At 42.6% G+C, this 26,664-nt stretch overlaps 1 protein-coding gene across 1 annotated transcript; it reads right to left on the bottom strand.

Moving 5' to 3' along the window:
- olfm1a (olfactomedin 1a) lies at positions 1-24,687 on the bottom strand (the record flags this gene model as incomplete). Its single annotated transcript, XM_080004014.1, has 6 exons — positions 24,604-24,687; positions 14,196-14,345; positions 11,061-11,216; positions 2,485-2,704; positions 2,156-2,262; positions 1-663 (listed from the first exon to the last, which is right to left on the bottom strand). Exons 1-6 carry the CDS (start codon positions 24,664-24,666, stop codon positions 1-3), a joined length of 1,359 nt encoding a protein of 452 aa, XP_079860140.1. The 5' UTR covers positions 24,667-24,687.
- Between the last annotated feature and the right edge of the window lie 1,977 nt (positions 24,688-26,664).

Genomic DNA, 26,664 nt, shown 5'->3' with positions numbered 1-26,664 from the left:
TTATTTTATGATGTGAAAGAGGGTCACGTTGTACAGGACCTGGTGGCCGTTGTTCCAGGCATACAGCGCTCGCTCACGGGGATTATAGTCGAGCATGGACAGGTGGCCATATTGGTTTGTCAGGGGGATGTCTATGTATTCATAGGTGGAGGAGTTGGTGGAGAAGGCGTAGTGCACCTTCGTTCCACCAGAGTAACCGTTGGTAACGTACAAGGTCCCACAGATCATGAAGGCCTCGCCGGCACTGCGCTTGGGGTGGCTGGTGGTCCAGCTACCCAGGACCTGCAGTGTTGCGGGGTCCAGCTGGCTGAGGACGATGTTGCCTGCATTCTGATTGGTGGCGTAGACAGCCCAGAGCCCACCCTCATCCACCATCAGGTCGATGTCAGAGTGCCCTCCCCAGGAGTAGTGGTACATGTTGTTATAGCCAGCGAAGTCTAGCTGCCGGGTGCGGCTGATGAGCGAGGAACTGAAGTCGAATTTGATGATTGTGTGACTCTGGAACTTGTTGAAGTATAGCGAGCCATTGTAGACCACCTGACCTGTCCCGGACCAGGGGTGAGGGAGACGGTGGGACGTGAAGTTGTCAGAGGTCATGAAGTCATACATGGACTGGTACTCCCGAATGAAGCGGTTGTTATGGTAACCGTCCATGTACCACACCTGGTTGGTAAAGAATTGAAAAATTTCTTACATATTTAAATACATACATAAATACATACATGTGTTTTGTTTTTTTATCTTAATCTTTCTGTTTGTTGGTTCGCATATTAAACATCTCTAATCAATATTTATCAATAATATCTTTCTTTATTACATAGTTAAAATGTAATAAAGTTCACTCACTTCAGCCAGATATGGTCTCATTTTGTCCCCGCCCCAGTAAACTGTTTTCCACCTTCTCCTCCCTCCTCACCACACCCTCTCATCTGATGATTTTGTCACCTACTTTGCAAGAAGGTGGAGGAGATCGGCTGCTCCTTTGCTAATCCTGACTGTAATAACACACCTCCTCACCAGGGCTCCAGACTAACTTTTCCACAGGTAGCACTGGTGCTACAGACTTTCTCAGTTGATCGCACCAGTGCATGATTTGGTCGCACCCTTTATTTTTGGTACAGCATTGCATTAATCAATCTCCTTGCATGCTAATGAATGAAAATGCAGGCAGGCTGGGACCGACTTGGCCAGTGAAGAAGAAAAAGTAATATTTTCAACCACAATGGCAAAGGCAGAAGTACTGGTGCCAGAGGTGCACCCAAATCAGGGCTTTCCACGTGGATATGGAGTAGTCAGCTAATGGTAAAAAGTAGCCAGCTGGGAAGTCAGGGGGCATGCCACCCCAGAGAAATAATTTGGCCATTAAAGCCCAAATTTGGTGGCCTGTGGCACATTCTAATACTACTATTCGATCATATACACTGATCTTTTTTATTGCATATTTTAATGAGTTTGCCTACCCAATTGTAAACATGTAGTGAATTATTGTAAAGGAGAATTAGACTTGTCGTGTGGGGATGGTGTGGTTTGAGCAGCCACACCTGTCCTGGGTCTAGGCAATTAGGGACCCGGGTCAAAGTGACTGCATACCTGTTGCTCCTTGGGTGGTCTAAGGAGCAACAGGTAAACCCCTACCCCTCTCTGCTGAGCGCGCGCACACACACATTTTTATAGAGAATGTGGAGGTGAGACTGATACAGACTGATTGGTATGTTTCTCTATCATCATGCTTGCATTGTTTTTAAGCGGAGGCTAGGGGTCATCAATGTACATAGCGAATCGCAATTTGTTAATCAAAACAATTTTATTAGAATCAAAAATGTGTATAATAAAGTAGCCGGCTGGACTTCAATGAGTAGTTGGCTGTTTGGCCGGCAGCCGGCGCTTATGGAAAGCTGCACTGGCACAAGTGCGACCACGTGAAATTTTTCACTCTCAAAAAATGGTTGCATATGCGACCACTTTGGTTGCAGTCTGGAGCCCTGCTCCCTTTGGGCTTGTATACCCCCCCCCTCTCAGAAGATGAACTGACACTACTGAAAACATGTACTGACACCGACACCCATCCAAACCCTAGTACATAGTGCAGTGTGTAGTGTCAGTACTACAATGTACAGTATATTATATATGTATGTATATATAGTGTAGTACTCACCCTGTTGTCGCCCTCGGCTGCTGCAGGATCCGTCATCCAGGATCCAAACCTTGATCCAGAAGTTTTTATGGTGACGGGTTCAGAGATTCCCGTCAGTTTACCACAGGCTGAGAGAGTCGAGCGAGAGACAGGGAGACATAGGATTATATTAACTACTAATAACTCACACGGTCATAATAATTAACAGGATTTTAATAACTAATAATCCCACCCAGCCTCTGCATGTAGGTTCCTCCAGGCTACTTAATTCAATAATTAAGTATTATATTGGATTATAATACTTTGTCTCAGCATGAATCAGCACTGATTATGATAATTGATGATCCCACCAAGACGCTGCATGCAGGCCCTGAGCCGCTCCTCCAGGCTGGCCACACGGCCCTGCAGGTCCTGGAAGTCAGAGCTCCCCAGCTGCTCCTGCAGCGTTCCCAGGAACGCCGTCACGTTAGCAAGCTCCTCCTTGAACTGGACCACCAGCCGAGCATCAGCCTTGTAGCTTTCCAGGACCGGGATGAGGGGGCGGAGCTCCTCCATCTTGAATTTGATGCTCTGAAATGCCAAAACATTTAATTTAGATTAAAATGGACCTTGTTATGTAAAGTAGATTATTTAAATGAATATTGTTATAGAAGGTAAACCATATAGTAATACAGATTATAAATCCATGACTCCAGGGTTAGATACCAAGATTGGCTCCTTTGAATCACAACCTAACCCTAACCCCCTGAAATATCAAAATTACATCAGCTCAGCCCAATAGAGCTGCAGGTGGCCCTGCAGTACAAAGACACTGGATATGAGGAGTCAGGGATATCTATGATGAGTCACTGATGGATATGACGAGTCAGGGATAGATATGAAGCGTCAGTGTTAGAAACGAAGAGTCAGGGTTAGATATGTAGAGTCAGCATTTCATATGAGGAGTCAGGGTAAGATTTGAAGAGTCAGGGTTAGATATGAAGGGTAACCGTTACATATGACGAGTCAGCGAAAGATATGAAGAGTCAGCGTTATATATGACGTGTCAGCGTTAGAAATGATGAGAAAGGGTTAGAGTCAGTGTTAAATATGAAGTATCTGCGTTAGATATGAAGAGTCAGGGTCATATATGAAGACTCAGCGTTGGATACAAAGAGTCAGCATTATATATGATGAGTCAGCATTAGATTGAAGAGTCAGCGTTAGATATGAAGCTTCAGTGTTTGATATGATGAGTAAGCATTAGATATAAAGAGTCAGCTTTAGATATGAAGAGTCAGCTTTAGATATGAAGCATCAGCGGTTGATAGGAAGAGTCAGGGTTAGATATGAAGATTCATTGTTAGATATGAAGTGTCAGGGCTATATACTGTATGAAGCGCCAGCATTTGATATGACGCGTCAGTGATGGATATGAAGAGTAAGTGTTAGAGATGACTTGTCAGGGTTAGATATGAAGACTAAGTGTTGGAGACAAAGAGACGGGGTTAGACATAATTCTGCAGCATTAGAAATGACAAGTCAGTGTTAGACATGAGGAGTCAGGGTTAGATATGAAGCGTCAGCGTTAGATATGACAAGTCAACATTAGATATGATGAGTCACGGTTATAAATGAAGAGTCAATGTTAAATATGGAGCGTTAGCTATGAAGAGTCAGCGTTAGATATGACGAGGCAGCGTTAGATATGAAGTGTTAGTGTTAGATATAAGAGAATCAGGGTTACAATAAGGTTCCAGCATTAGATGTGACGAGTCAGCGTTAGATATGAAGTATCAGTGTTAGATATGAATAGTCAGCGTTAGATATGACGATTCAGTGTTAGATATGATGAGTCAAGATTAGAAATTAAGAGTCAGCGTTAAATGTGAAGCATCTGCGTTTGATATGAAGAGTCAGCATCAGATATTAAGTGTCCGGGTTAGATATGAAGCGTCAGCATTATATATGACGTGTCAGCGTTAGAAATGATGAGAAAGGGTTAGAAATTAAAAGTCAGTGTTAAATATGAAGTATCTGCGTTAGATTTGAAGAGTCAGGGTCATATATGAAGACTCAGCGTTGGATACAAAGAGTCAGCATTATATATGATGAGTCAGCATTAGATTGAAGAGTCAGCGTTAGATATGAAGAGTCAGGGTTAGATATGAAGATTCAGGGTTAGATATGATGAGTAAGCATTAGATATAAAGAGTCAGCTTTAGATATGAAGAGTCAGCTTTAGATATGAAGCATCAGCGTTTGATAGGAAGAGTCAGCGTTAGATATGACGAGTCAGTGTTAGATATGACGAGTCAAGATTAGAAATGAAGAGGCAGCGTTAGATATGAAGACTCAGTGTTAGATATGAAGAGCTTGCGTGAGACATGAGGAGTCATGGTTAGATCTGAAGAGTCAGTCAGCGATGAGAAAGGGTTAGAAATTAAAAGTCAGTGTTAAATATGAAGTATCTGCGTTAGATATGAAGAGTCAGGGTCATATATGAAGACTCAGCGTTGGATACAAAGAGTCAGCATTATATATGATGAGTCAGCATTAGATTGAAGAGTCAGCGTTATATATGAAGCGTAAGTGTTAGATGTGGAGTCAGGGTTGGATATAAATCGTCAGCGTTATTTATGACGAGTCAGCATTAGATATAAAGAGTCAGCTTTAGATATGAAGAGTCAGCTTTAGATATGAAGCATCAGCGGATGATAGGAAGAGTCAGGGTTAGATATGAAGATTCATTGTTAGATATGAAGTGTCAGGGCTATATACTGTATGAAGCGCCAGCATTTGATATGAAGAGTCAGGGATAGATATGAAGTGTCAGTGTTAGATATGACGAGTCAGTGATGGATATGACGAGTCAGTGTTAGAGATGACTTGTCAGGGTTAGATATGAAGACTAAGTGTTGGAGACAAAGAGACGGGGTTAGACATAATTCTGCAGCATTAGAAATGACAAGTCAGTGTTAGACATGAGGAGTCAGGGTTAGATATGAAGTGTCAGCGTTAGATATGACAAGTCAACATTAGATATGATGAGTCAGGGTTATAAATGAAGAGTCAATGTTAAATATGGAGCGTTAGCTATGAAGAGTCAACGTTAGATATGACGAGTCAGCGTTAGATATGAAGTGTTAGTGTTAGATATAAGAGAATCAGGGTTACATCTAAAGTTCCAGCATTAGATGTGACGAGTCAGCGTTAGATATGAACTATCAGTGTTAGATATGAAGTGTCAGTTTGACATGAAGAGTCGGGGTTAGATATGAAGAGTGAGGGTTAGATATGAAGGGTCAGGGTTAGATATGAAGCGTCAGCGTTTGATATGAATAGTCAGCGTTAGATATGACGAGTCAGTGTTAGGTATGATGAGTCAAGATTAAAAACGAAGAGGCAGTGTTAAATATAAAGCGTCAGCATTAGATATAAACAGTCAGTGTTATATACAAAGAGTCAGGGTAGGATATGAAGCGTCAGTGTTTGATATGAAGAGTCAGGGTTAGATATGAAGAGTCAGGCTTACATATGAAGTGTCAGCGTTATTAATGACAAGTAAGCATTAGATAAGAAGTTACAGTGTTAGATATGACAAGTCAGTGATAGATATAAGGAGTCAATGTTAGATATGAAGAGTCAGGCTTAGATATGAAGAGTCAGGCTTAGATATGAGGAGTTAGCGTTACACATGAGGAGTCAGGGTTAGATATGAAGCGTCAGCGTTTGATATGAAGAGTCAGGGTTTGAAATCAAGAGTCAGCATTATACTGTATCTGATGAGTCAGCATTTGATATGAAGACTCAGCGTTGGATACAATGAGTCAGCATTATATATGATGAGTCAGCGTTAGATATGAAGAGTCAGTGTTATATATGAAGGGTAAGCTTTAGATATGAGGAGTCAGGGGTGGATATAAATCGTCAGCATTAATTATGACGAGTCAGCGTTAGATATGAAGAGTCAGCTTTTGATATGAAGCATCAGGGTTTGATATGAACAGTCGGGGTTAGATATGATGAGTCAGGGTTAGAAATTAATAGTCAATGTTAAATATGGAGTGTTAGCTATGAAGAGTCAGCTTTAGATATGAAGACTAAGTGTTAGTGACAATATAACGAATCAGTGTTAGATATGAAGAGTCAGTGTTAGATATGAAGTATCAGTATTAAATATGAAGAGTCAGGGTTAGATTTGAAGAGTTAAAGTTAGATATGAAGGGTCAGTGTTAGATATGAAGACTAAATGTTAGAGACAAAGAGTCAGGGTTGGACGTAATTCTTCACCATTAGAAATGACAAGTCAGCATTAGACATGAGGAGTCAGGGTTAGCTATGACGCGTCAGCGTTAGATATGACAAGTCAGCGTTAAATATGATGAGTTAAGGAATATAAATGAAGAGTCAATGTTAAATATGGTGTGTCAGCGTTAGATATGACGAGTCAGTGATAGATATGAGGAGTCAGTGTTAGATATGATGAGTCAGTGTTAGATTTGACGAGTCAGCGTTAGATATGAAGACTCAGCGTTAGATACGAAGAGTCAGCTTTAAATATGAAGAGTCAACGTTAGATATGAAGACTAAGTGTTAAAGATAAAGAGTCAGGTTTAGATATAATGCTTCAGCATTAGATAGGACAAGTCAGCGTTAGACATAAGGAATCAGGTTTAGATATGAAGCGTCAGCATTAGATGTGACGAGTCCGCATTAGATATGAACAGTCAGGGTAAGAAATAAAGAGTCAGCATTAAATATGATTTTGACAGCGTTAGATATGAAGAGTCAACGTTAGATATGAAGAGTCTGCTTTAGATATGAAGACTCAGCATTGGATACAAAGTGTCAGCATTAGATGTGATGAGTCAGAGTTCGATATGAAGGGTCTGTTATTAGATATGAAGCGTCAGTGTAAGATATGAAGCGTCAGCGTAAGATATTAAAAGTCAGTGTTAGATATGAAGAGTCAGGGTTAGATGTGAAGAGTCAGGGTTAGATATGAAGAGTCGGGGTTAGATCTGAAGCATCATTGTTAGTTATGATTAGTCAGAGTTAGATATGAAGAGTCATGGTTAGATATGAAGCGCAGGCATGAGAAATTATAAGTCAGTGTCAGATATGAAGCGTCAGCTATTAAAAGTCAACTTTGTGAAGAGTCAGTGTTCGATATGACATATCAGCGTTCGATGTGAAGACTAAGCTTTAGATAGAAAGAGTCGGTAGATATGAAGATATGAAGTAACAGTGTTAGATATGAAGAGTCTGTGTTAAATATTAAGAGTCAGGGTTAGATATGAAGAGTCAGGGTTAGATATGAAGGGTCAGGGTTAGATATGAAGCGTCAGCATTAGATATGAGACGTCAGCATTAGATATGACAAGTCAGCATAAGATATGAAGAGTCAGGGTTAGATATGAAGCGTCAGCATGAGATGTGAGGGGTCTGGGTTAGATATGAAGCGTCAGTGTTATATTTGAAGAGTCAGTGTAAGATATGATGCATCAGCGTTAGGTATTATAAGTCAGCGTGAGATATGAAGAGTCAGTGTTAGATATGAAGATTCAGTGTTAAATATGAAACGTCATAGTTAGATACGAAGATCAGGGTTCGATTTAAAAAGTTAGTGTTAGATACTAAGCACCAGCATTAGTATTGGCGAATCAAGGTGAGATACAAAGAGTTGGGGTTAGACATGATGAGTCAGCTTTTGTTATGAATAGTCAGTGTTAGATATGAAGAGTCAGGGTTAGATATGAAGAATCAGTGTTAATTATGACGAGTCAGGGTAAGTTATGAAGAGTCAGGGTAAGATATGAAGAGTCAGGGTAAGATATGAAGAGTCAGTGTTAGATATGAGGAGTCAGGGTTAGATAAGAAGCGTCAGTTTTAGTTATGACCAGCAAAGAGTCAGATATGAAGTGTCAGGATTAGGTATGAAGAGTCAGTGTTAGATATTTAAGCGTCAGCTTTAGATACGAAGAGTCAGCGTTAGATACAAAGAGTCAGGGTTATACATGAAGCGTCAGCGTTCGATATGAGGAGTCAGGGTTAGATATAAAGAGTCGGTGTTAGATATGAATAGTTTGTGTACGATAGAAAGCATCAGCTTTCGATAATACAAGTCAAATGAAGAGTCAGGGTTAGATATGAAGCGTCAGTGTTAGATACAAATTGTCAGCTTTAGATACAAAGAGTCAGGGTTAGATATGAAGATTCAGTGTTAGAATTGAAGGGTCAGTGTTAGATATGAGGAGCCAGTGTTAGATATGACACATTAGCATTAGATATGTGGAGTCAGTGTTAGATATGAAGCGTCAGCGTTATGTATGACGAGTCAGTGTTAGGTATGAAGCATCAGCATTAGATACAAAGAGTCAGCGTTAGATACAAAGAGTCAGCATTAGATAGAGTCAGGGTTAGATATGAGGTGTCAGGGTTTGATATAAAGAGTCAGTGTTGGATATGTAGAGTTATTGTAAGATATGAAGCATCAGCATTAGCTATTACAAGTCAGCATTAGATAATAAGAGTCAGTGTTAGATATGAAGAGTCAGGGTTAGATATGAAGCGTCAGCATTAGATACAAATAGTCAGCATCAGCTGCAAAGATTCACGGTTAGATATGAAGCGTTTGCGTTGGATATGACAAGTCAGTTTTAGACATGAAGAGTCAGTGTTAGATACGAAGCGTCGGCTTTAGATATGTGGAGACGGTTAGATATGAAGAGTCAGGGTTAGATATGACGAGTCAGCGTTAGATATGAAGATTCAGCGTTAGATATGAAGAGTCATCGTTAGATATGAAGAGTCAGCGTTCGATACGAAGAGTCAGCGTTCGATACGAAGAGTCAGTGTAAGATATGAAGAGTCAGTGTTAGATATGAAAAGTCAGCGTTAGACTGTTTAAAGCGTCAGTGTTCGATATGAAGAGTCAGCGTTAGATATGAAGAGGCAGCGTTAGACACAAAGGGTCAGTGTTAGATATGAAGAGTCAACGTTAGATATGACGAGTCAGCGTATGATATGAACTCCTTGAATTTCATTGGTTTGACTGGTAAATAACTTTACTGCTCTGCAAGGTAATTTTGTGATTATTTGACCAAACTTATTGTAAACAATACAAGTTGTTTGTAAGAGTGTCGAAAATCAAAAATTAGAATTCAACAGCTAAAAATATTTGAAACACTTTATTTTTCACCTTGCCAATGAATTACCAAAGAAATCACTTGTGGGTTAGGGTTACCCTGGTTTCATATTCACATGCTGTTCAATTATGAAGCAGGTTGCAGCAACAGATTAGAATTGTTATTTAATTCTTCTTATTATCTTATTTTCACAGCTGGTGTGGGGTTAGAGTTCACCTCAGTGGTTGTTGGTTCAATAAAATGAAAGGTCAATGGTCAAGTGGTGCTGGTCATGTGCTCATGTTGAAGTGAAGCCTTGTGGGAAAGTTAACCCTGTAATAAGAGAACAGCACGTTCAGTTCGACTGTTAGTGGTTAGCAGTTAGCTAGAAAACCACCAGACATCCCTTGTAATGTACTCAAAGTTACTTCAGGTGGCACGGTGGCGCAGTGCATTGCACTGCTGCCTCACAGCAAGAAGGTCCTGGGTTTGATTCCCGCCTGGGGCGCTGTTGGCACCGTGCTCTGGTGGGTTATCTCCCAAACAGGAGCCTTTCTGTGTGGAGTTTGCATGTTCTCCCCGTGTTCACATGGGGTTTCCTCCACCTCACGTCAGTAAGGACCCCCACCCAAAACATGCACCATCATGGTCTGACCAGCGAACTTATCACCTGGTCCCCGGGCGCGTCCACGTACGCTGCCCACTGCTCCTGGCTGTGCCCCCGGAGGAAGGACAAGCCAGGATGGGTCAAAAGCAGAGGAGCCATTTCACCAGCACCATCAAGCATGTGCATGTGTGTGTGTGTGCAAGCATGTGTTGTGGAGTGTCGTGTGACGATTAAAGACTGTTTCTTTCTTTCAGTTAATATTTCATATGGCAGCCAGTGTCTATGTAATATAAAATTATGAATTATGTTTAATATGATATCATTAATATGTGTATATTTTGCACTGCAACCAGTCTATGTAATATAATCGGGGTGGTTGGTATAAATGGGCTAACAGGGCTAAGCTCTTGATATTTTAGAGAAAAAGATGAAAAATAAGCTATTTAATGTCAATAACTACTCATGAAAATGGCACCACCAAATGGCCAAAAGAACACACAGGGTCTGAGTTATGCAAGGCTGCCAAGCTAGTTCTAGTCTTAATTCTAATTCTAGATTCAGTTCCAGTTCCAGTCATCTGTTTTGAAATTTCTGGTGAGCAACATTTAATAATCTCTAGGTTGATGACAAATGAGTGTAGGAAGGACTGAGGAAGAGGAAACACTCTTCATCTATCTTCTACCTTCACCTGGAGGCTCTGCAGGACCTTATGTAACCTCTAAACATGGTTTCCATCTGTTAATGTGATGCTGATGTCAGATCAAGAGATGGAACAGAGATGGTGTCACAATTCTATTCTATTTTTATTGTATTTTATTTTATTACTCTTTTTATTCTCCTTTTTTTTGGCACTGTTAAGCTTTTTTTTTTTTTTTAATACTAATAGTCTGCAATGTAATGCATCAGACTTCACCATAACAAATCTGTAGTATATGTAAATGAATTATACTCATTCTGATTCTGAAGTGATTCTGATAAGGAGATGGAACACAGATGTTGTGTCACATTGTGACTGGACATGTGGTGGTGGTGTTCCTTGGCCTGCTGTGTGGGTTGGGGTTGGGCGAGGTAAAGTTGGGGAGATGCACTGGGTCAGGTACAAGTTTGTATCTTCATCCCTGAAGAATCAGCTAAAATAAGGTCAAATAACCTTGTATAAACAGTTCAAATAACAATTAAAGGGTGGGGTTGCTGTCAGTCTGGTTCCTACCTTAAACTGCCGGCTGATGGAGTTCTCGTGACCTTTCTCCACCTGGTTGAACTTGCTTTCCAGCCCTCGGAGCTGAACTTCCATCCTCTCCACAAACTGCAGGTCTCGTTGCGTTCTCTGGTCTAGAACTTCAATGGACTGGCTCATGTTCTGCACCTGGTTCAATTAAACAATCACATCAAAACAAATTGAATAAACATACGTCAAAGCAGTATAGGATATATATATATATATATATATAGGACCAGAGGTGGACCAGAGGGAGGACTCTGCAGTTCTAGGAGCAGTTCAGAGAGCACCACCTTCTTGGAGCCAGTGGGGGTTGCTGGAAAACACTCCACCTGGTGACCTGATAGTTCTACTGGGGGACTGCAAAGCCCGCTGGTGTCTAGTGATGGAGAAACCTGGAGGGGCATCGCTGGGAGTAATGGCGCAATAGAACTTCGGACCATTGTTACACACCGTATAAGAACGGATACAAGACCGTCTCGTTCCCTGCTTTCGGGAAATCTGATCACACCACGATTTCACTGGTTCCCGTTTACAGTCCACGTTAGCGGACAGCATCGTTCCCACGGTAAAGGATTGGATATTTCCAAACCATAAACCGTGGGTCAATAAATCCATCCGAATACTCGCATGGCAGCTTACTACGATGGTCTTGTATCCGTAAATATGGGCAACTACAAAGCGGTGTCGTACAATCTGCAGAGGGTGGTGAAGGAGGCTAATCGGACATACAGAGAGACTGTGGAGCTACAGGTGGAGCAACGGGACAACAGAAGCTTGTGGGAGGGGCTGCAGACTATTACGAACTATAAGAGCAGCCCCTCCCCAGCTATGAGTGTGGACGCCTCCCTAGCCAACGAACTGAACTCCTTTTATGCGTGGTTTGAGTCTGGCAACAACACCACTGCAGCATGATGCCAGGAGGGCTCTGATGCGTGTGAACACCAGGGAAGCTGTGGGCCCAGATGGCATATCTGGGTGAGTACTGAAGACCTGTGCTAACCAGCTAGCCCCGGTACCCACTACAATATTCAAAATCTCCCTGGCTGAATCAGTGGTCCCTTCCTGCTTCAAGAGGTCCACCGTCGTTCCTGTCCCGAAGATGGCCTCTCCTGCCTGCCTGGATGACTACCGTCCGGTGGCCCTCACCTGGCCTATGTGAGATTGCTGTTCATGGATTACAGTTCAGCTTTCAATACCATAGTCCCACCAGACTGGCTGTCAAGCTGCGGGAGCTAGGACTGAACACTCCGCTGTGTGCCTGGATTCTGGACTTCCTCACAGCATGTCCCCAGGTGGTTAGGATGGGAAAGTACATGTCTAGCTCCCTCACCCTGAACACAGGATCCCCCCATGTGCTACGTCCTCAGGCCCCTACTGTACTCCCTGGACGCACATGACTGTGTGGCCAGGTCCAGCTCCAACACCATCATCAAGTTTGCTGACTACAACGTCATGGTGGGCCTGATCAACGATGACGATGAGAAGGCCTACCGCGAGGAGGTGACTAACCTGTCACTCTGGTGCTAGGACAACAGCCACCTCCTGAATGTCAGCAAAACAAAGAAGCTGATTGTGGACTTTAGGAGTGGATTACAACCGAGGACGCACACGCCGTTTGTTAATGGGACTTCTGTCGACAGGGTGAGCCGCTTCAAGTACCTGGGAGTCCACATCACAGAGGATTTAACATGGACTTTACAAACAGACACTCTGGTGAGAAAGGCGAGGCAGCGTCTTTACTACCTCAGGCAGTTGAGGAAATTCCGGGTCTCGGTGAGGATCCTCAAGTCCTTCTACTCTGGAGCAGTGGAGAGCATCCTGACAGGCAACATCACTGCCTGGTTTGGAAACTGTACTGCTCAGGACAGGAGGGCCCTGCAGAGGGTGGTGCGTTCAGCTGAACGTACCACTGGAACTACCCTCCCCTCCCTGCAGGACTTATACACCAGGAGGTGTAGTAGCAGAGCCCGTAGGATCATGAAGGATCCTAACCACCCCAACAATGGACTGTTCCAGCTGCTGCGGTCGAGCAAAAGCCTCTACAGTCACACAGCGAGAACAGAGAGACTGAGACGGAGTTTCTTCATCAGGCCATAAGAACTGTTAACGCTGAACTCACCAGGGGTCCTCACTGAGTCACACACATAGGCTTCACTACGTTACTGTACTGTATGGAGCATACTGTACTGCATACTATTTCACTGTTCTGGGTTGCTGCATACTGCACTGTATTGCTGTTCTGTTCGGTGTTACTGCTGTGCCATACTGTTGTATACTGTACTATATATCTCCACACACACTCCCTCACTTAATTCACATGCCACTTTAATGCAAATATCTGTATATACATAATAGCCTATCCCATATACATAAGTCTATTCCCTTTAATTCTATTTTTTACCCCCACTCTGCATTACCTTGTAGTTCTTATTTTATTCTATATTATTCGACTTACTGCATTACGTTTTAGGAATCAGTGAGTTAGTCAAGTAGAAATATTTAGATAGCTATTGTGTTCAGTCTAGAACATATTGTGCGTAATCACCGTTGCACTGACATTTCACGGCATATATGTATGAAAGTATGTATATGTATGTGACGAATAAACCTCTTGAATCTTGAATCTTGAACCCGAGCGGTGCTTTGTCATTGGTTATTTGTCCATAACAAATACGATGTTGGACCAGCAGGGGGCAGTGTACCTGGTACCAGAGCACCTTGGGTTGAAGATCCATGATTGACTTTGTAATTGCTTCATGACCAGAGGCCGAATGTTGTGGACACTCTTCTGGTGAAGAGGGGAGCAGAGCTATCTAGTGCAACCGGGTGGTGAGCTGGATCTAGAGGTAGGCTACCGTAATGACCTGGGAAGGCCAAACAGGAAGTGAGGGTTTGCTGTGAACAACTGTAAGAGAAAAACAATTCCCTACTAATGCAGTCGCTTTGGACAAAAGCTTCTATCTCTGTTACCATTGGAACATCAGAATCCCACAGGAAAAGAGGGGGGGGGAAGCTGCTGGGGCAGATAAAGAGGAAGAGGAAGGATGGATGCTTTCATTTTTACTAATAATTCAAGTACAGTATACAGAGTCTTCCGTCTTTAAGCCAAGTTGCTGCTCATACCTTCTCCAGAAGCTGCTTCAGCTGTTTGGTCCGAGCATCTCGGGAACAAACCGTCTGCTGAGGAGCCACCACGGTGCAGACGCAGCGTCCCTCTGTGTCCTGTGCTGAACTGAACACCTGCCATCCATCCTCTGGACGCGCCGGCCACACCTACACAGGGTCGATTTTACACATTCATCTGCATCCTGCATTCAATAATTACTGCTGTCTGTTAACCATGACCGTTGCCACAGGCAACCACTTCTCCTCCTGGTTTGCTAATGCTAATGCTAGACAGTGGGCCGATGGTGACACTACAGAGAAGCTACGATGGGCCATTTGAAGAGATGAATGTGGAAATGTTAAATTTAATATAATTACAGTAAATTACTTTGGTTCTTTTCTTTTTTGTAGGTGAATAGTTGTAACGTTGTGACTATTCTTTACAGCAGAAGCTAAGGAGCCAATGAGAACCTTTTCAGTCACTGCGCTAGAAGTGACACAAGACTCGTTCATAGCCAACCAATCTTTTACATGACTCCAGAGTCTGGATACACTCATAAAAGAGTGAATGTTCAACTAAGATTCAGGCTCTTTCACATGTATACTGTCATTTTAAAAACATAGTATTTTCTCTAGGTTTTGGCATCCCATCCACACCAAAACAACATTTCAGTTCAGGGAAAATGAAGTTTTGAAAAAACTGGGTGAAAAAGGGTGGAGATTTTTCAAAACTCCATTGTCTGCATATTGGTGTGGACGGTTTCTGTATTTTTAACCATTCTAAAAAAAAAGTTTGAAAGTGCCGCCATCTCCGCTGCGTGATCCACTGTGCGTCCCCGATCCACCCTTTTCCAACTAAAATCAAAAATAACAGTTTTTTTTTTTATCCTCGAAGTATTTATTATAAGAAAGAAGAAGACACAACACACACCACACCACACTACAACATATGCTTGCACACACGCACATGCTTTTTGATGGTGGCCGGTGAAATGGATCCTCTGCATTGAACCATCCTGGCTTGTCCTTCCTTCAGGGCCACAGCCAGGAGCAGTGGGCAGCGTACGTGGACGCGCCCGGGGACCAGGTGATAAATGTCCATCGCTGGTCAGACGATGATGGGTGCATGTTTTTGGTGGGGGTCCTTACTGACGTGAGGTGGAGGAAACCCCATGTGAGCACGGGGAGAACATGCAAACTCCACACAGAAAGGCTCCTATTTGGGAGATAACCCGCCGGAGCACGGTGCCAACAGCGCCCCAGGCGGGAATCGAACCCAGGACCTTCTTGCTGTGAGGCAGCAGTGGAATGCACTGCGCCACAAGCTTTGTGTCAGAAGTGGGATACGAACCCACACCTCCAGCTGAGACATATAATTGAATGATGGAGATATTTCCAAAAATAGTTAGTGTGAACAGGATCTTTTTTTAAAAAGGGGGGAAAAAATATGTTTTTAAAATACCCATATACGTGCGGACGAGGCCTAAAATAATCAGTGAATTGAATTAAAATCCAAGGTTAAAGAAGGGGATTCTTCATAATTCCTACTGAATGTGAGGGAAGTTACAGAATAAATGATTGTTGTAAGTTAGAGCTGAAGGACTCTTCAGGAAGTCGACCAACTGAACCAAAGTGAAAAAGTCTTTTAGCAGTGACACGTCAGGAATGACCAACCCTAACCTCAGTCAGAACAGAGTCAAACCTTTGATCACTATGTTTAAGACATACGAGTGATACAACTAGACATACTAGTTATACAGCTTGACATACTAGTTATACAGCTTGACATACTAGTGATACAACTAGACATACTAGTTCTACAGTTAGACATAGTAGTTATACAGCTAGACATACTAGTTATACAGTTAGACGTACTAGTGATACTACTAGTTATACAGTTAGATGTATTAGTGATACAACTAGACATACTAGTTATACAGTTTGACATACTAGTGATACAACTAGACATACTAGTTCTACAGTTAGACATAGTAGTTATACAGCTAGACATACTAGTTATACAGTTAGACGTACTAGTGATACTACTAGTTATACAGTTAGATGTATTAGTGATACAACTAGACATACTAGTTATACAGTTTGACATACTGGTGATACAACTAGACATACAAGTTATACAGTTAGACGTACTGGTGATACAACTAGACATACTAGTTATACAGTTAGACGTACTGGTGATACAACTAGACATACTAGTTATACAGTTAGACGTACTAGTGATACAACTAGACATACTAGTTACACAGTTAGACGTACTAGTGATACAACTAGACATACTAGTTACACAATTAGATGTACTAGTGATACAACTAGACATACTAGTTACACAGTTAGACGTACTAGTGATACAACTAGACATACTAGTTATACAGTTAGACATACTTGTGATGCAACTAGACTACTAGTTATAGAACAAGACATTAGTTACACAACTAGTCCTACTAGTGATAAAACTAGGCTACTAGTTCTAAAACAACACATAGCAGTTATAAAACTTGTCATACTAGTGATAAAACTATAGATACTAGTTATAGAACTAGATATAGTTTAACAACTAGTCATGAGTTGAGTTATAAAATGACTTACTACCAATAAAACTAGAGACACTAGTTAAACAATTTGTCAGACTAGTTATACAAATAGACATACTAGTTAAAGAACTGAATGTAATTGTTATAAAACTGGACGTACTAGTTACAGTGGTAGAAATGTTTTGTGTTTCTCGTCTCTTGCTGTTAATTGGGTCTTAATTCCTATTTCTAGAGTTTTCCTTCCTGTTTCTAGTCTCTTTCTACATTTTTTTAGTATCTTACTTCCTGTTTCTAGTCTCTCTCTTCATTTTTTTTGTATCTTACTTCCTGTTTCTAGCCTCTTTCTTCCTCCTTTTAGTATCATACTTCTTGTTTCTAGGGTATTTGCCTGGATAGAGCCAACAGTCGGTAAAACCCTGAAAAACCTGATGAAATGCAGTTTGCACCAATAACAGTAGTTATAAATATGATGTGATGTTATTATTAAAACATACTATATAAAATAAACTGACAGAAGATTGAAGGTTTTTTGTCTTAATCGTTGGAAAGAAGTGAAATCCCTGTGAGAAGCTGAGAATTGGAAATGATGGAACGACACTGTAATAACTCCTGGAAAAAAAAGTGTACTGTCCCGTCTGAACTGTTTGGAAAGTGCCTTGCTCACAGGTAACGGCAGAAGTGTGACTTGCACATGTTCTAGAACCCTCAGGTTGGACTCAGTGTTTTTTAATGTCATCTTGATATGGTCATCTGGCCAGTGATCTGTCCCAGTGTGAGCAACTGGAGGATCATGGGTTAGGGTTAGGGTTAGGGTTTAGGGTTTAGGGTTATTCCAAATTTGATTCCTTTAAATCTTCTACCTAACTTCTAACTATAAAGGGAGGATTCTCTGTCTGTCTCTAATCTCGACAACTGTTCTGGCCATCTACTTAACACCTGGTGGATGTATTGCTGGGGACAATAGACGTGCAGCGTCCAATTTGGACAATTTGTAATATGAATGCCCTTTGAATTAACAAGCAAACAGCGAGCCACACAGCTTCGTAAAAACCAGGCTAGTTTCTACCACTGACCAAACTGGACTGACTGAATCTGTAAGTGTGAAAAACGTAAAAAATTTTCTTGAAGGTTTTTTCTTTTGTTTGGTATCTCTTTACATACTGAACTCAATTAAAATGTGTTTACATCCATGAACTGAACCGAACTTCCCTTTCTTTTATTTTTCTTTGGGCCACAAATTGAGAAAACCTGTAGTAGAATTTTTGAGTTGGAAATTTTTTTGTTGTGTGGACCCTGGAACTGTGGGATTTTGTGTGTTTTGTGAAAATCTGTAAATATATCAATATTTTGATGTTTGCACTACTATTCTGTGGTTGTGTTGTTTTTGGTGGGTTGAGTAAGGTGTAGATGTACCTTTCAACCACTGTGCATCCTTTGTGAGGTGTGATTTATCTTCTTTTTCTTTCGGCTGTTCCCGTTCCAGGGGTGGCCACAGCGGATCATCTGCCTCTAATACCTTCTGTTCTGCGCATTTTCTCCCTGACACCAATCGCCTGCATGTCCTGCCTCAGCACATCCATGAAGCTTCTCTTTGGCTTCCTCTTTTCCTCTTGCCTGGCAGCTCCATCCTCAGCCTCCTTCTCCCAATGTAACTCATCTCTCCTCCACACGTGTCCAAACCATCTCAATCTGGCCTCTCTTACTTTTCCATCAAACTGTCCAACCTGAGCTGTCCCTCTAATGTCCTCATTCTTAATCCTGTCCATCCGTGTCCGTCCCAATGAAAACCTCCACATCCTCAACTCTGCCACCTCCACTTCATCCACCTGCCTTTTAGTCAGTGCCACCGCCTCTAAACCGTACAACATGGCTGCTCTCAATCCCGTCCTGTACACCTTCCCCTTCACACTTGCTGGAACCCTTCTGTCACAGATCACTCCGGACACTCTTCTCCACCCACTCCACCTTGCCTGTACTCTCTTCTTCACCTCTCTCCCGCACTCTCTGCTGCTTTGGATGGTCGACGCCAAGTACTTGAACTCATCTGCCTTCTCCACCTCCACTCCTTGCATTCTCAGCTTTTTCCTCCCATTCAGGCACATGTATTCCGTCTTACTCTGCTGACTTTCATTCCTCTTCTCTCTAATGCATGCCTCCACTTCTCCAGGCTCTCCTCCACCTGCTCCCTACTCTCGCTACGGATCACAATGTGATCCGCGAACATCATAGTCCACTGACACTCCTGCCTGATTTCATCTGTTAAACTGTCTATCACCATTGCGAACAAGAAAGGGCTCAGAGCTGATCCTTGATGCTACTTTGAATGCCTTCGTCACGCCTACTGCACGCCTACTGCACCTTACTACTGTATGACTGCCCTCATACATATCCTGTACCACTCTTACGAACTTTTATGCCACCTCTTCTTCATGCAATACCACACTTCCTCTCTCGGCACCCAATCATACGCTTTCTCTAAATCCACAAAGATGCAGTGCAACTCCCTCTGGCCTTCCCTGTACTTTACCGTCAGCATTCTTAAAGCAAACATTGCATCTGTAGTACTCTTTCCTGGCATGAAACCATACTGCTGCTCACTGATCCCCACCTCTCCTCTTAACCTAGCCTCCACTACTCTTTCCCATAGCTTCATGCTGTGGCTGATCAACTTTATTCCCCTGTAGTTACTACAGCTCTGTACGTCTCCTTTATTCTTGAAGATGGATACCAGTACACTTCTTCTCCACTCCTCCGGCATCCTCTCCCTTTCCAGGATGGTGTTAAACAGTCTCGTTAGCAACGCCACTGCCATCTCACCTAAACATTTCCATGCTTCCCCAGGTTTGTCATCTGGGTCAACCGCCTTTCCACTCTTCATCTTCTTTAATGCTGTTCTCACCCCATCCTTGCTAATTTGCTGCACGTCTTGATCCAATATCCCCACATCATCCACTCTTCTCTCCCTCTCATTTTCTTCATTCATCAACTCCTCAAAGTACTCCTTCCACCTTCTCAACACACTCTCCTCACGAGTCAGCACATTCCCATCATTATCCTTCATCACCCTAACCTGCTGTACATCCTTCCCAGCTTGGTCCCTTTGTCTTGCCAATCAGTACAAGTTCTTTTCTCCTTTCTTACTGTCGAACCTCTCATACAACTCTTTGTACGCCTTTTCCTTTTCCTTTGCCACTTCTCTCTTTGCCTTGCGCCGCATCAGCTTGTACTCCTGTCTACTTTCTTCATCTCTCTGACTATCCCATTTCTTCTTTGCTAACCTCTTCTGCTCTATGCTCTCCTGTGCTTTCTCATTCCACCACCAAGAGTCCTTGTCTCCCTTCCTCTTTCCGCATTAATTTATTTAGCGAATGCAAAGTCCCTAAGCCAAGCAGTTGCCTCCTGGTCTGCTGTATGGAGGGTGACTAATCCTCCTTTCAGTTTTTGAAGAGGGCAAACTTCGGCAAACTTCTATGATGTGCTCCATGGTTTGCTCCTCTCCACAAGCACACAGTGGAGCGGGGCTACTGCCCCATTTGTGAAGGCTGGCCAAGCAGGGGCCATGTCAAGTCCTGAAGCGATTGAGCGTAGACCATTGTCTCCTTGGGAGGTTGGTGCCAGGGACTTGTTGATGGGGGTCTGACAACAGATGTTTGTCTGGGACCTCCTTGGACTCCCATTCTGTTTTCCATGCCAGTTGGATGGTGAAGTCAGCTGGTGGGATGTTCTTCCAAATTGGTCGTCTAGATGGAAGTCGAGCAGTGGGTGGGTTGTAGATGTCTGCATGGATTGGTAGATGGGGAGAATCTGTGACCTTTTGGAGCATCCTTTGATTGCCTGCTGCTCACCAGATATGTGGAGGGGGAATGTTTGATAGGACAGGGAGCCAGGGGAGTGGTGTTGAGCGCATAGTCCCGGTTATGGTTCTCATGGTTGTGTTGAGCTGGGTGCCCACATGGTGTGTGTGGGGTGACCTGGACCAGACAGGGGTGCAATATTCAGCTGCAGAGTATGCGAGAGCCAGTGCTGAGGTGCGCAGTGTGGAGGCTGCTGCCCCCCATTTTTCACCAGCGAGCTTGCAGAGCAGGTTGTTCCTTGACTTAACCTTAGCTACCGTCCCTTTTAGGTGTTCCTTGAAGGATAGGGTCCTGTAAAGGGTCACTCCCAGGTAGGTTGGATTTAAGGCATGCTTCAGCTTGAGTACGCCCAGATAGATGTTTAGTTCTCTGGCAGCTTTTGCGTTGTGGAGGTGGAATACACTGGAAACAGTTTTTGCTGGACTTTGTTTTAGGCGCCAGGTTCTGCAGAACTGGTCCAGTCTTCCCGCATGACACATCTGCAGTTGTTTCCCAGTCATCTGGTAACCGTTCATTCCCACCTATTGCCTGCCTTACCTCTTCCCTAAATTGCATGCAACACTCTTCCTTTTTCAACCTTCACCATTTTATCTTTGGCCATTCTTTCAATCTCTTCCTCTTCTTGGCTTCCAGAGTCATCCTACAGACCACCATCTGATGCTGCCTAGCAACACACCCCCCTACCACCACTTTGCAGTCACTAATCTCTTTCAGGTTGCACCTCCTACATAATATGTAGTCCACCTGTGTGCACCTTCCTCCACTCTTGAATGTCACCCTGTGTTCCTCCCTCTTCTTGAAATACGTATTCACAACAGCCAATTCCATCCTTCTGGTGAAATCCACCACCACCAGGGTGAAATCCATATTCCTCTACTTGACACCATACCCTTCACCTTCTCGTCACCTATGTCTCTGATCCCTTCGCCAACATGCCCATTGAGATCTGCTCCAACAACCACTCTCTCTCCTTTGGGGACGCTCTCCACCACTACATCCAACTCTCTAAAGAATTCTTCTCTCTCTTCCATCTCACACCCAACTTGAGGAGCATATGCACTGACCACCATTCATTATCACCCCATCAATGTCCAGCTTCATGCTCATCACTCTGTCCCACACTCTGGTCACTTCCAAAAGACTCTTGACATATTCTTCCTTCAAGATTTTCCCTACCCCATTTCTCCCGCCATCCACTCCATGGTAGAACAGTTTGGACCCGGCTCTGATACTCCTGGCCTTACTCCCCTTCCACCTGGTCTCTTGTACACATAGTACATCTACCTTCCTTCTCTCCATCATGTCAGCCAGCTCTCTCTCTTTACCCTTCATAGTGCCAACGTTCAAAGTTCCTACTCTCAACTCTACTCTCCTACCCTTCTTCCTCTCCTGCTGTCTCCAGACACGCCTTCTCCCTCTTCTTCGGCCAACAGTGGCACAACTTCCCTGGCACCCTGTTGGCTAACAGCATCAGTGGCGGTCGTTGTTAACCCGGGCCTCGACCGATCCGGTATGGAAATCAGATTTGTTGTCCGCATGTTTGATTTGCATGTTTCCTGACGCAACTCTCTCTATTCATCCAGGCTTGGGATCGTTACTGATGATACACTGGCTTGTGCACCCCCAGTGGCTAGATTGAGGTTTGATTTATAATACAGAAAAATAATGTCAGTAGAGACCTGAATAACACCCCTAACAAAGTCAAGCTGTCAGAGGAATCATAGTAATGAGTAACTAAAAGTCATTTGTTAGTAATAAGTATATCTTAGTAATAAGTAACTAAAAGTCATTAGTTATCAATCAATATAGCTTAGTACTTAGTTATTAGTAACTTAAAGTAATTAGTTAGTAATTAGTATAACTTAGTAATTAGTAACTAAAGTCATTAGTTAGAAATCAATATAGCTTAGAACATAGTCATTAGTAACTTAACGTAATTAGTTAGTAATAGTATAACTTAGTAATCAGTAACTAAAAGTCATTAGCTTGTAATCAATAAAGCTTAGTACTTAGTAATTAGTAACTAAAAGTCATTAGTTAGTAATCAATATAGCTTAGTACTTAATCATGAGTAACTTAAAGTAATTTGTTTGTCATTAGTATAACTTAGAAATTAGTAACTAAAAGTCATTAGGTAGTAATGACTTTTAGTTGACGGGGTATGACGGGGGATGGTATCTCAGGAGGTAGAGCTGGTGGTCTAGTCATCTAAAGGTTGCTGGTTGGATCCCAGGCTCCTCCTGCTAGCATGCTGTAGTGTCCTTGAGCAAGACACTTAACCCCTAATTGCTCCTGATGGCTGCGTCCGTCGCTGTTTGAACAATTGTAAGTGGCTTTGGATAAAAGCGTCCGCTAAATGAAATGTAAAAGTAATCAATATAGCTAAGTCATTAGAGACAAAAGGCACTTGTTCACAATTAGTATATCTTAGTACTTAGTAACTAAATGTAATTAGTTGGTAATGAGTATACCGTAGTCATTAGTAACTAATCATCTGTTTACTATTTATAGATGTTGGAACATCAAGGTTTGACTTGAACTGAGAGGAGAGAGAGGGAAAGAAGATGTAAGGGAAGGAGAGAAAGAAGGAAGGAAGAAGGGAACAACAGAGAAGGAAGGAGAGAGGGAAGGAGAGAAAGAAGGAAGGAAGAAGGGAACAACAGAGAAGGAAGGAGAGAGGGAAGGAGAGAGGGAAGGAGAGAAAGAAGGAAGGAAGAAGGGAACAACAGAGAAGGAAGGAGAGAGGGAAGGAGAGAGGGAAGGAGAGAGGGAAGGAGAGAAAGAAGGAAGGAAGAAGGGAACAACAGAGAAGGAAGGAGAGAGGGAAGGAGAGAGGGACGGAGAGAAAGAAGGAAGGAAGAAGGGAACAATGGAGAATGAAGGAGAGAGGGAAGGAGAGAAAGAAGGAAGGAAGAAGGGAACAACAGAGAAGGAAGGAGAGAGGGAAGGAGAGAAAGAAGGAAGGAAGAAGGGAACAACAGAGAAGGAAGGAGAGAGGGAAGGAGAGAAAGAAGGAAGGAAGAAGGGAACAACAGAGAAGGAAGGAGAGAGGGAAGGAGAGAGGGAAGGAGAGAAAGAAGGAAGGAAGAAGGGAACAACAGAGAAGGAAGGAGAGAGGGAAGGAGAGAGGGAAGGAGAGAAAGAAGGAAGGAAGAAGGGAACAACGGAGAATGAAAGAAAGAGGGAAGGAGAGAAAGAAGGAAGGAAGAAGGGAACAACGGAGAATGAAAGAAAGAGGGAAGGAGAAGACAACTCTTCTCTCCCCCTCTCTCTTCTTTCTCTCCATTCTCTCTTTCCTCCCACTCATCTTTATTTTTGGCCTTCCATCTCATATTCTCTCCGTTCTCACCTCCTCCTCAGCTCAAATTACCCACAATGCACCGCAGCTACGCCCAACTTCCATTACCCACAATGCACTACTATAGTTCAATATAAATAAGTCAAATAAATGGTAATAAATGTCTTGAAAATATCTAATAACTAATAAAAAATAATACTATGTAGATATAAATCATGAAGATAACATAATACATTGTTAATGATAATGTAGTAAATATAAAAAAAAATGTAGATCAACAAAATACGAGTAGTAATGGAAATGTCGTCACTTTCATTAACAAATAGAGTGATAGAATAGACGAGATGAATAGCACAAATAGAGTGATGTAATAGATGAGATGAATAGCACAAATAGAGTGATGGAATAGATGAGATGAATAGAACAAATAGAGTGATGGAATAGATGAGATGAATAGAACAAATAGAGTGATGGAATAGATGAGATGAATAGAACAAATAGAGTGATGGAATAGATGAGATGAATAGAACAAATAGAGTGATGGAATAGATGAGATGAATAGAACAAATAGAGTGATGGAATAGATGAGATGAATAGAAAAAATAGTGATCGAATAGATGAGATGAATAGAACAAATAGAGTGATGGAATAGATGAGATGAATAGAACAAATAGAGTGATAGAATAGATGAGATGAATAGAGTGATAGAATAATGTTTGTACCTGAGTGACTTCGCTCCCGATCAGCAGCAGAAAGGCGACACGCAGAATCTTCTCAGATTCCATCCTTGCTCTCTTCCTCTTCCCCTTCTCCTCTATTCTCCTCCTCTTCTCTTCTCCTCCTCTTCTCCTATGCTATTCTCCTCCTCCTCCTCTATTCTCCCCCTCTTCCTCTATTCTCCTCCTCTATTCTCCTCCTCTTCTCTTCTCCTATGCTATTCTCCTCCTCCTCCTCTATTCTCCCCCTCTTCCTCTATTCTCCTCCTCTATTCTCCTCCTCTTCTCTTCTCCTCCTCTTCTCCTATGCTATTCTCCTCCTCCTCCTCTATTCTCCCCCTCTTCCTCTATTCTCCTCCTCTATTCTCCTCCTCTTCTTTTCCTCCTCCTGTCAAACAAGAGGCAGCGTGTGAAAAACAAAAGCATCAGCTTCCGTTCTGACGGAGACAGAGATGGAGGTGGAGCAGGAGCAGGAGGGGGAGGGTGGAGCAGTAGCGGGGGATGGAGCAGCAGCAGGGGAGGGTGGAGCAGCAGCGGGGGGGGGGGGGGGGGGGGGGGGGTACATGACCCTACACCTATTTTTTCAGTGTAGGGTCCCTCCCTCTTTCTCACCCCCCTCCCTCTTTCTTTCTCCCTCCCTCCCTCCCTCTTTCTCCTTTCCCTCCCTCCTACCCTCTGTCTCTACAGGCAGAGATCATGCTGTTCCTCCATTCTGTCGTTCTGGCTTCAGTCCCTGGAATGAACTCTCAATACTGTTTATTATCACATGAATGTGATAATTATCAGTCTCAACAGTCTCATCAGAATCAGAATCAGCTTTATTCGCCTTGTAAGTATGTACATACATACAAGGAATTTGAAGTTGAAGTTTTTTTCCCTTTCTCTCAATGTACAAATATGGACTACAAATACAGCTGAAACAAAGACAACAAACTGAACATAAACATTGAACTACTATATACACCGTGTTTTGGTTTATATTGACAATGAAAAATGTGACCCACTGCAGACTTTTCAGATAATTTGAAAGTGGAGAATCAGAGCTTCAGAACAAGGTGTCACTTGTGTAAATAAAGCAAATATTTTTAAAGCTATGACTTGTTAATGACAAGGGTGTGGCAAACTGTGATTCTGAGATAATCACCCCCAAAGTTTTACCCACACCAGCTTTATTCATTCAGCTCCCAGAATGCAAATGGGGTTGGCAGACAAACAAAGCCTCATGGCTACTTAACATACTGCTGAATGGGCCAATCACGAACAGCTCAACAACACAACAGATTTTGTTTAAAAAAAACCCTTTTATTCAACAATAACAATATACATGTTTTATAAAAGTGGAATTATTTTGGAGTTTAAAAGTACGGACAACACAACAAAATGTAGAATCTGTCAATAATATGAGTCTCAGAAAATCTGAAATTTGAAAATCTATCACCAACCTCAATGGGCTTCATCACGTCATCAACTTCTTCCGTTGTAGCAACAACGGACGTATCGTCGGTCTCAACCGGTGGTTCTTGAAAATATTCAGTATCATCGTCATATTAAGTTTGAAATCCGCTGTTTGAAATGTTCTCGACAGCGTCGCTGTCATTCTCCGCGTCACCGTCGGAGAACTGACTCTCATCGCAGAAAATGAAGTCCATCCAACACTGACTTGGATCTATCACACTGGTCAGATTATGGTCCGAAATATGATTCAGAGCTTCCTCCACCGCTTCTCCTAATCCATAACAACACTGAGATGAAAGTTTTCACAGACAAGTGAAACCGGATCCTTGTCTTGTTTATGAAAGTGACGTCAGCATTTCTTCTTCGATGGTACACGTTGGTACACGCCCCCTCCACAATGATGTCTCCATGCGTGTGTGTAAAAGTAGTATGATTTAAAGGTTGAACTCTACCAAAACAGTTTCACATTGTGACTTCACTTCACATGGAGTATGGATGAATGATCTTCACCTGGACGGTCGCTTTAAAAGAAATGATCGATCGGCATTGTTCAGCGCTGTTCAGCGTCTCAGTAAGTGAACTGTGTTTCCCCATCTAATCTAATGGGAATAT

The sequence above is a fragment of the Zeus faber genome, assembly GCF_960531495.2.
Source record: "Zeus faber genome assembly, chromosome: 7".
NCBI lineage: Eukaryota > Metazoa > Chordata > Actinopteri > Zeiformes > Zeidae > Zeus > Zeus faber.
This window is presented reverse-complemented; position numbering and strand designations above follow the sequence as displayed.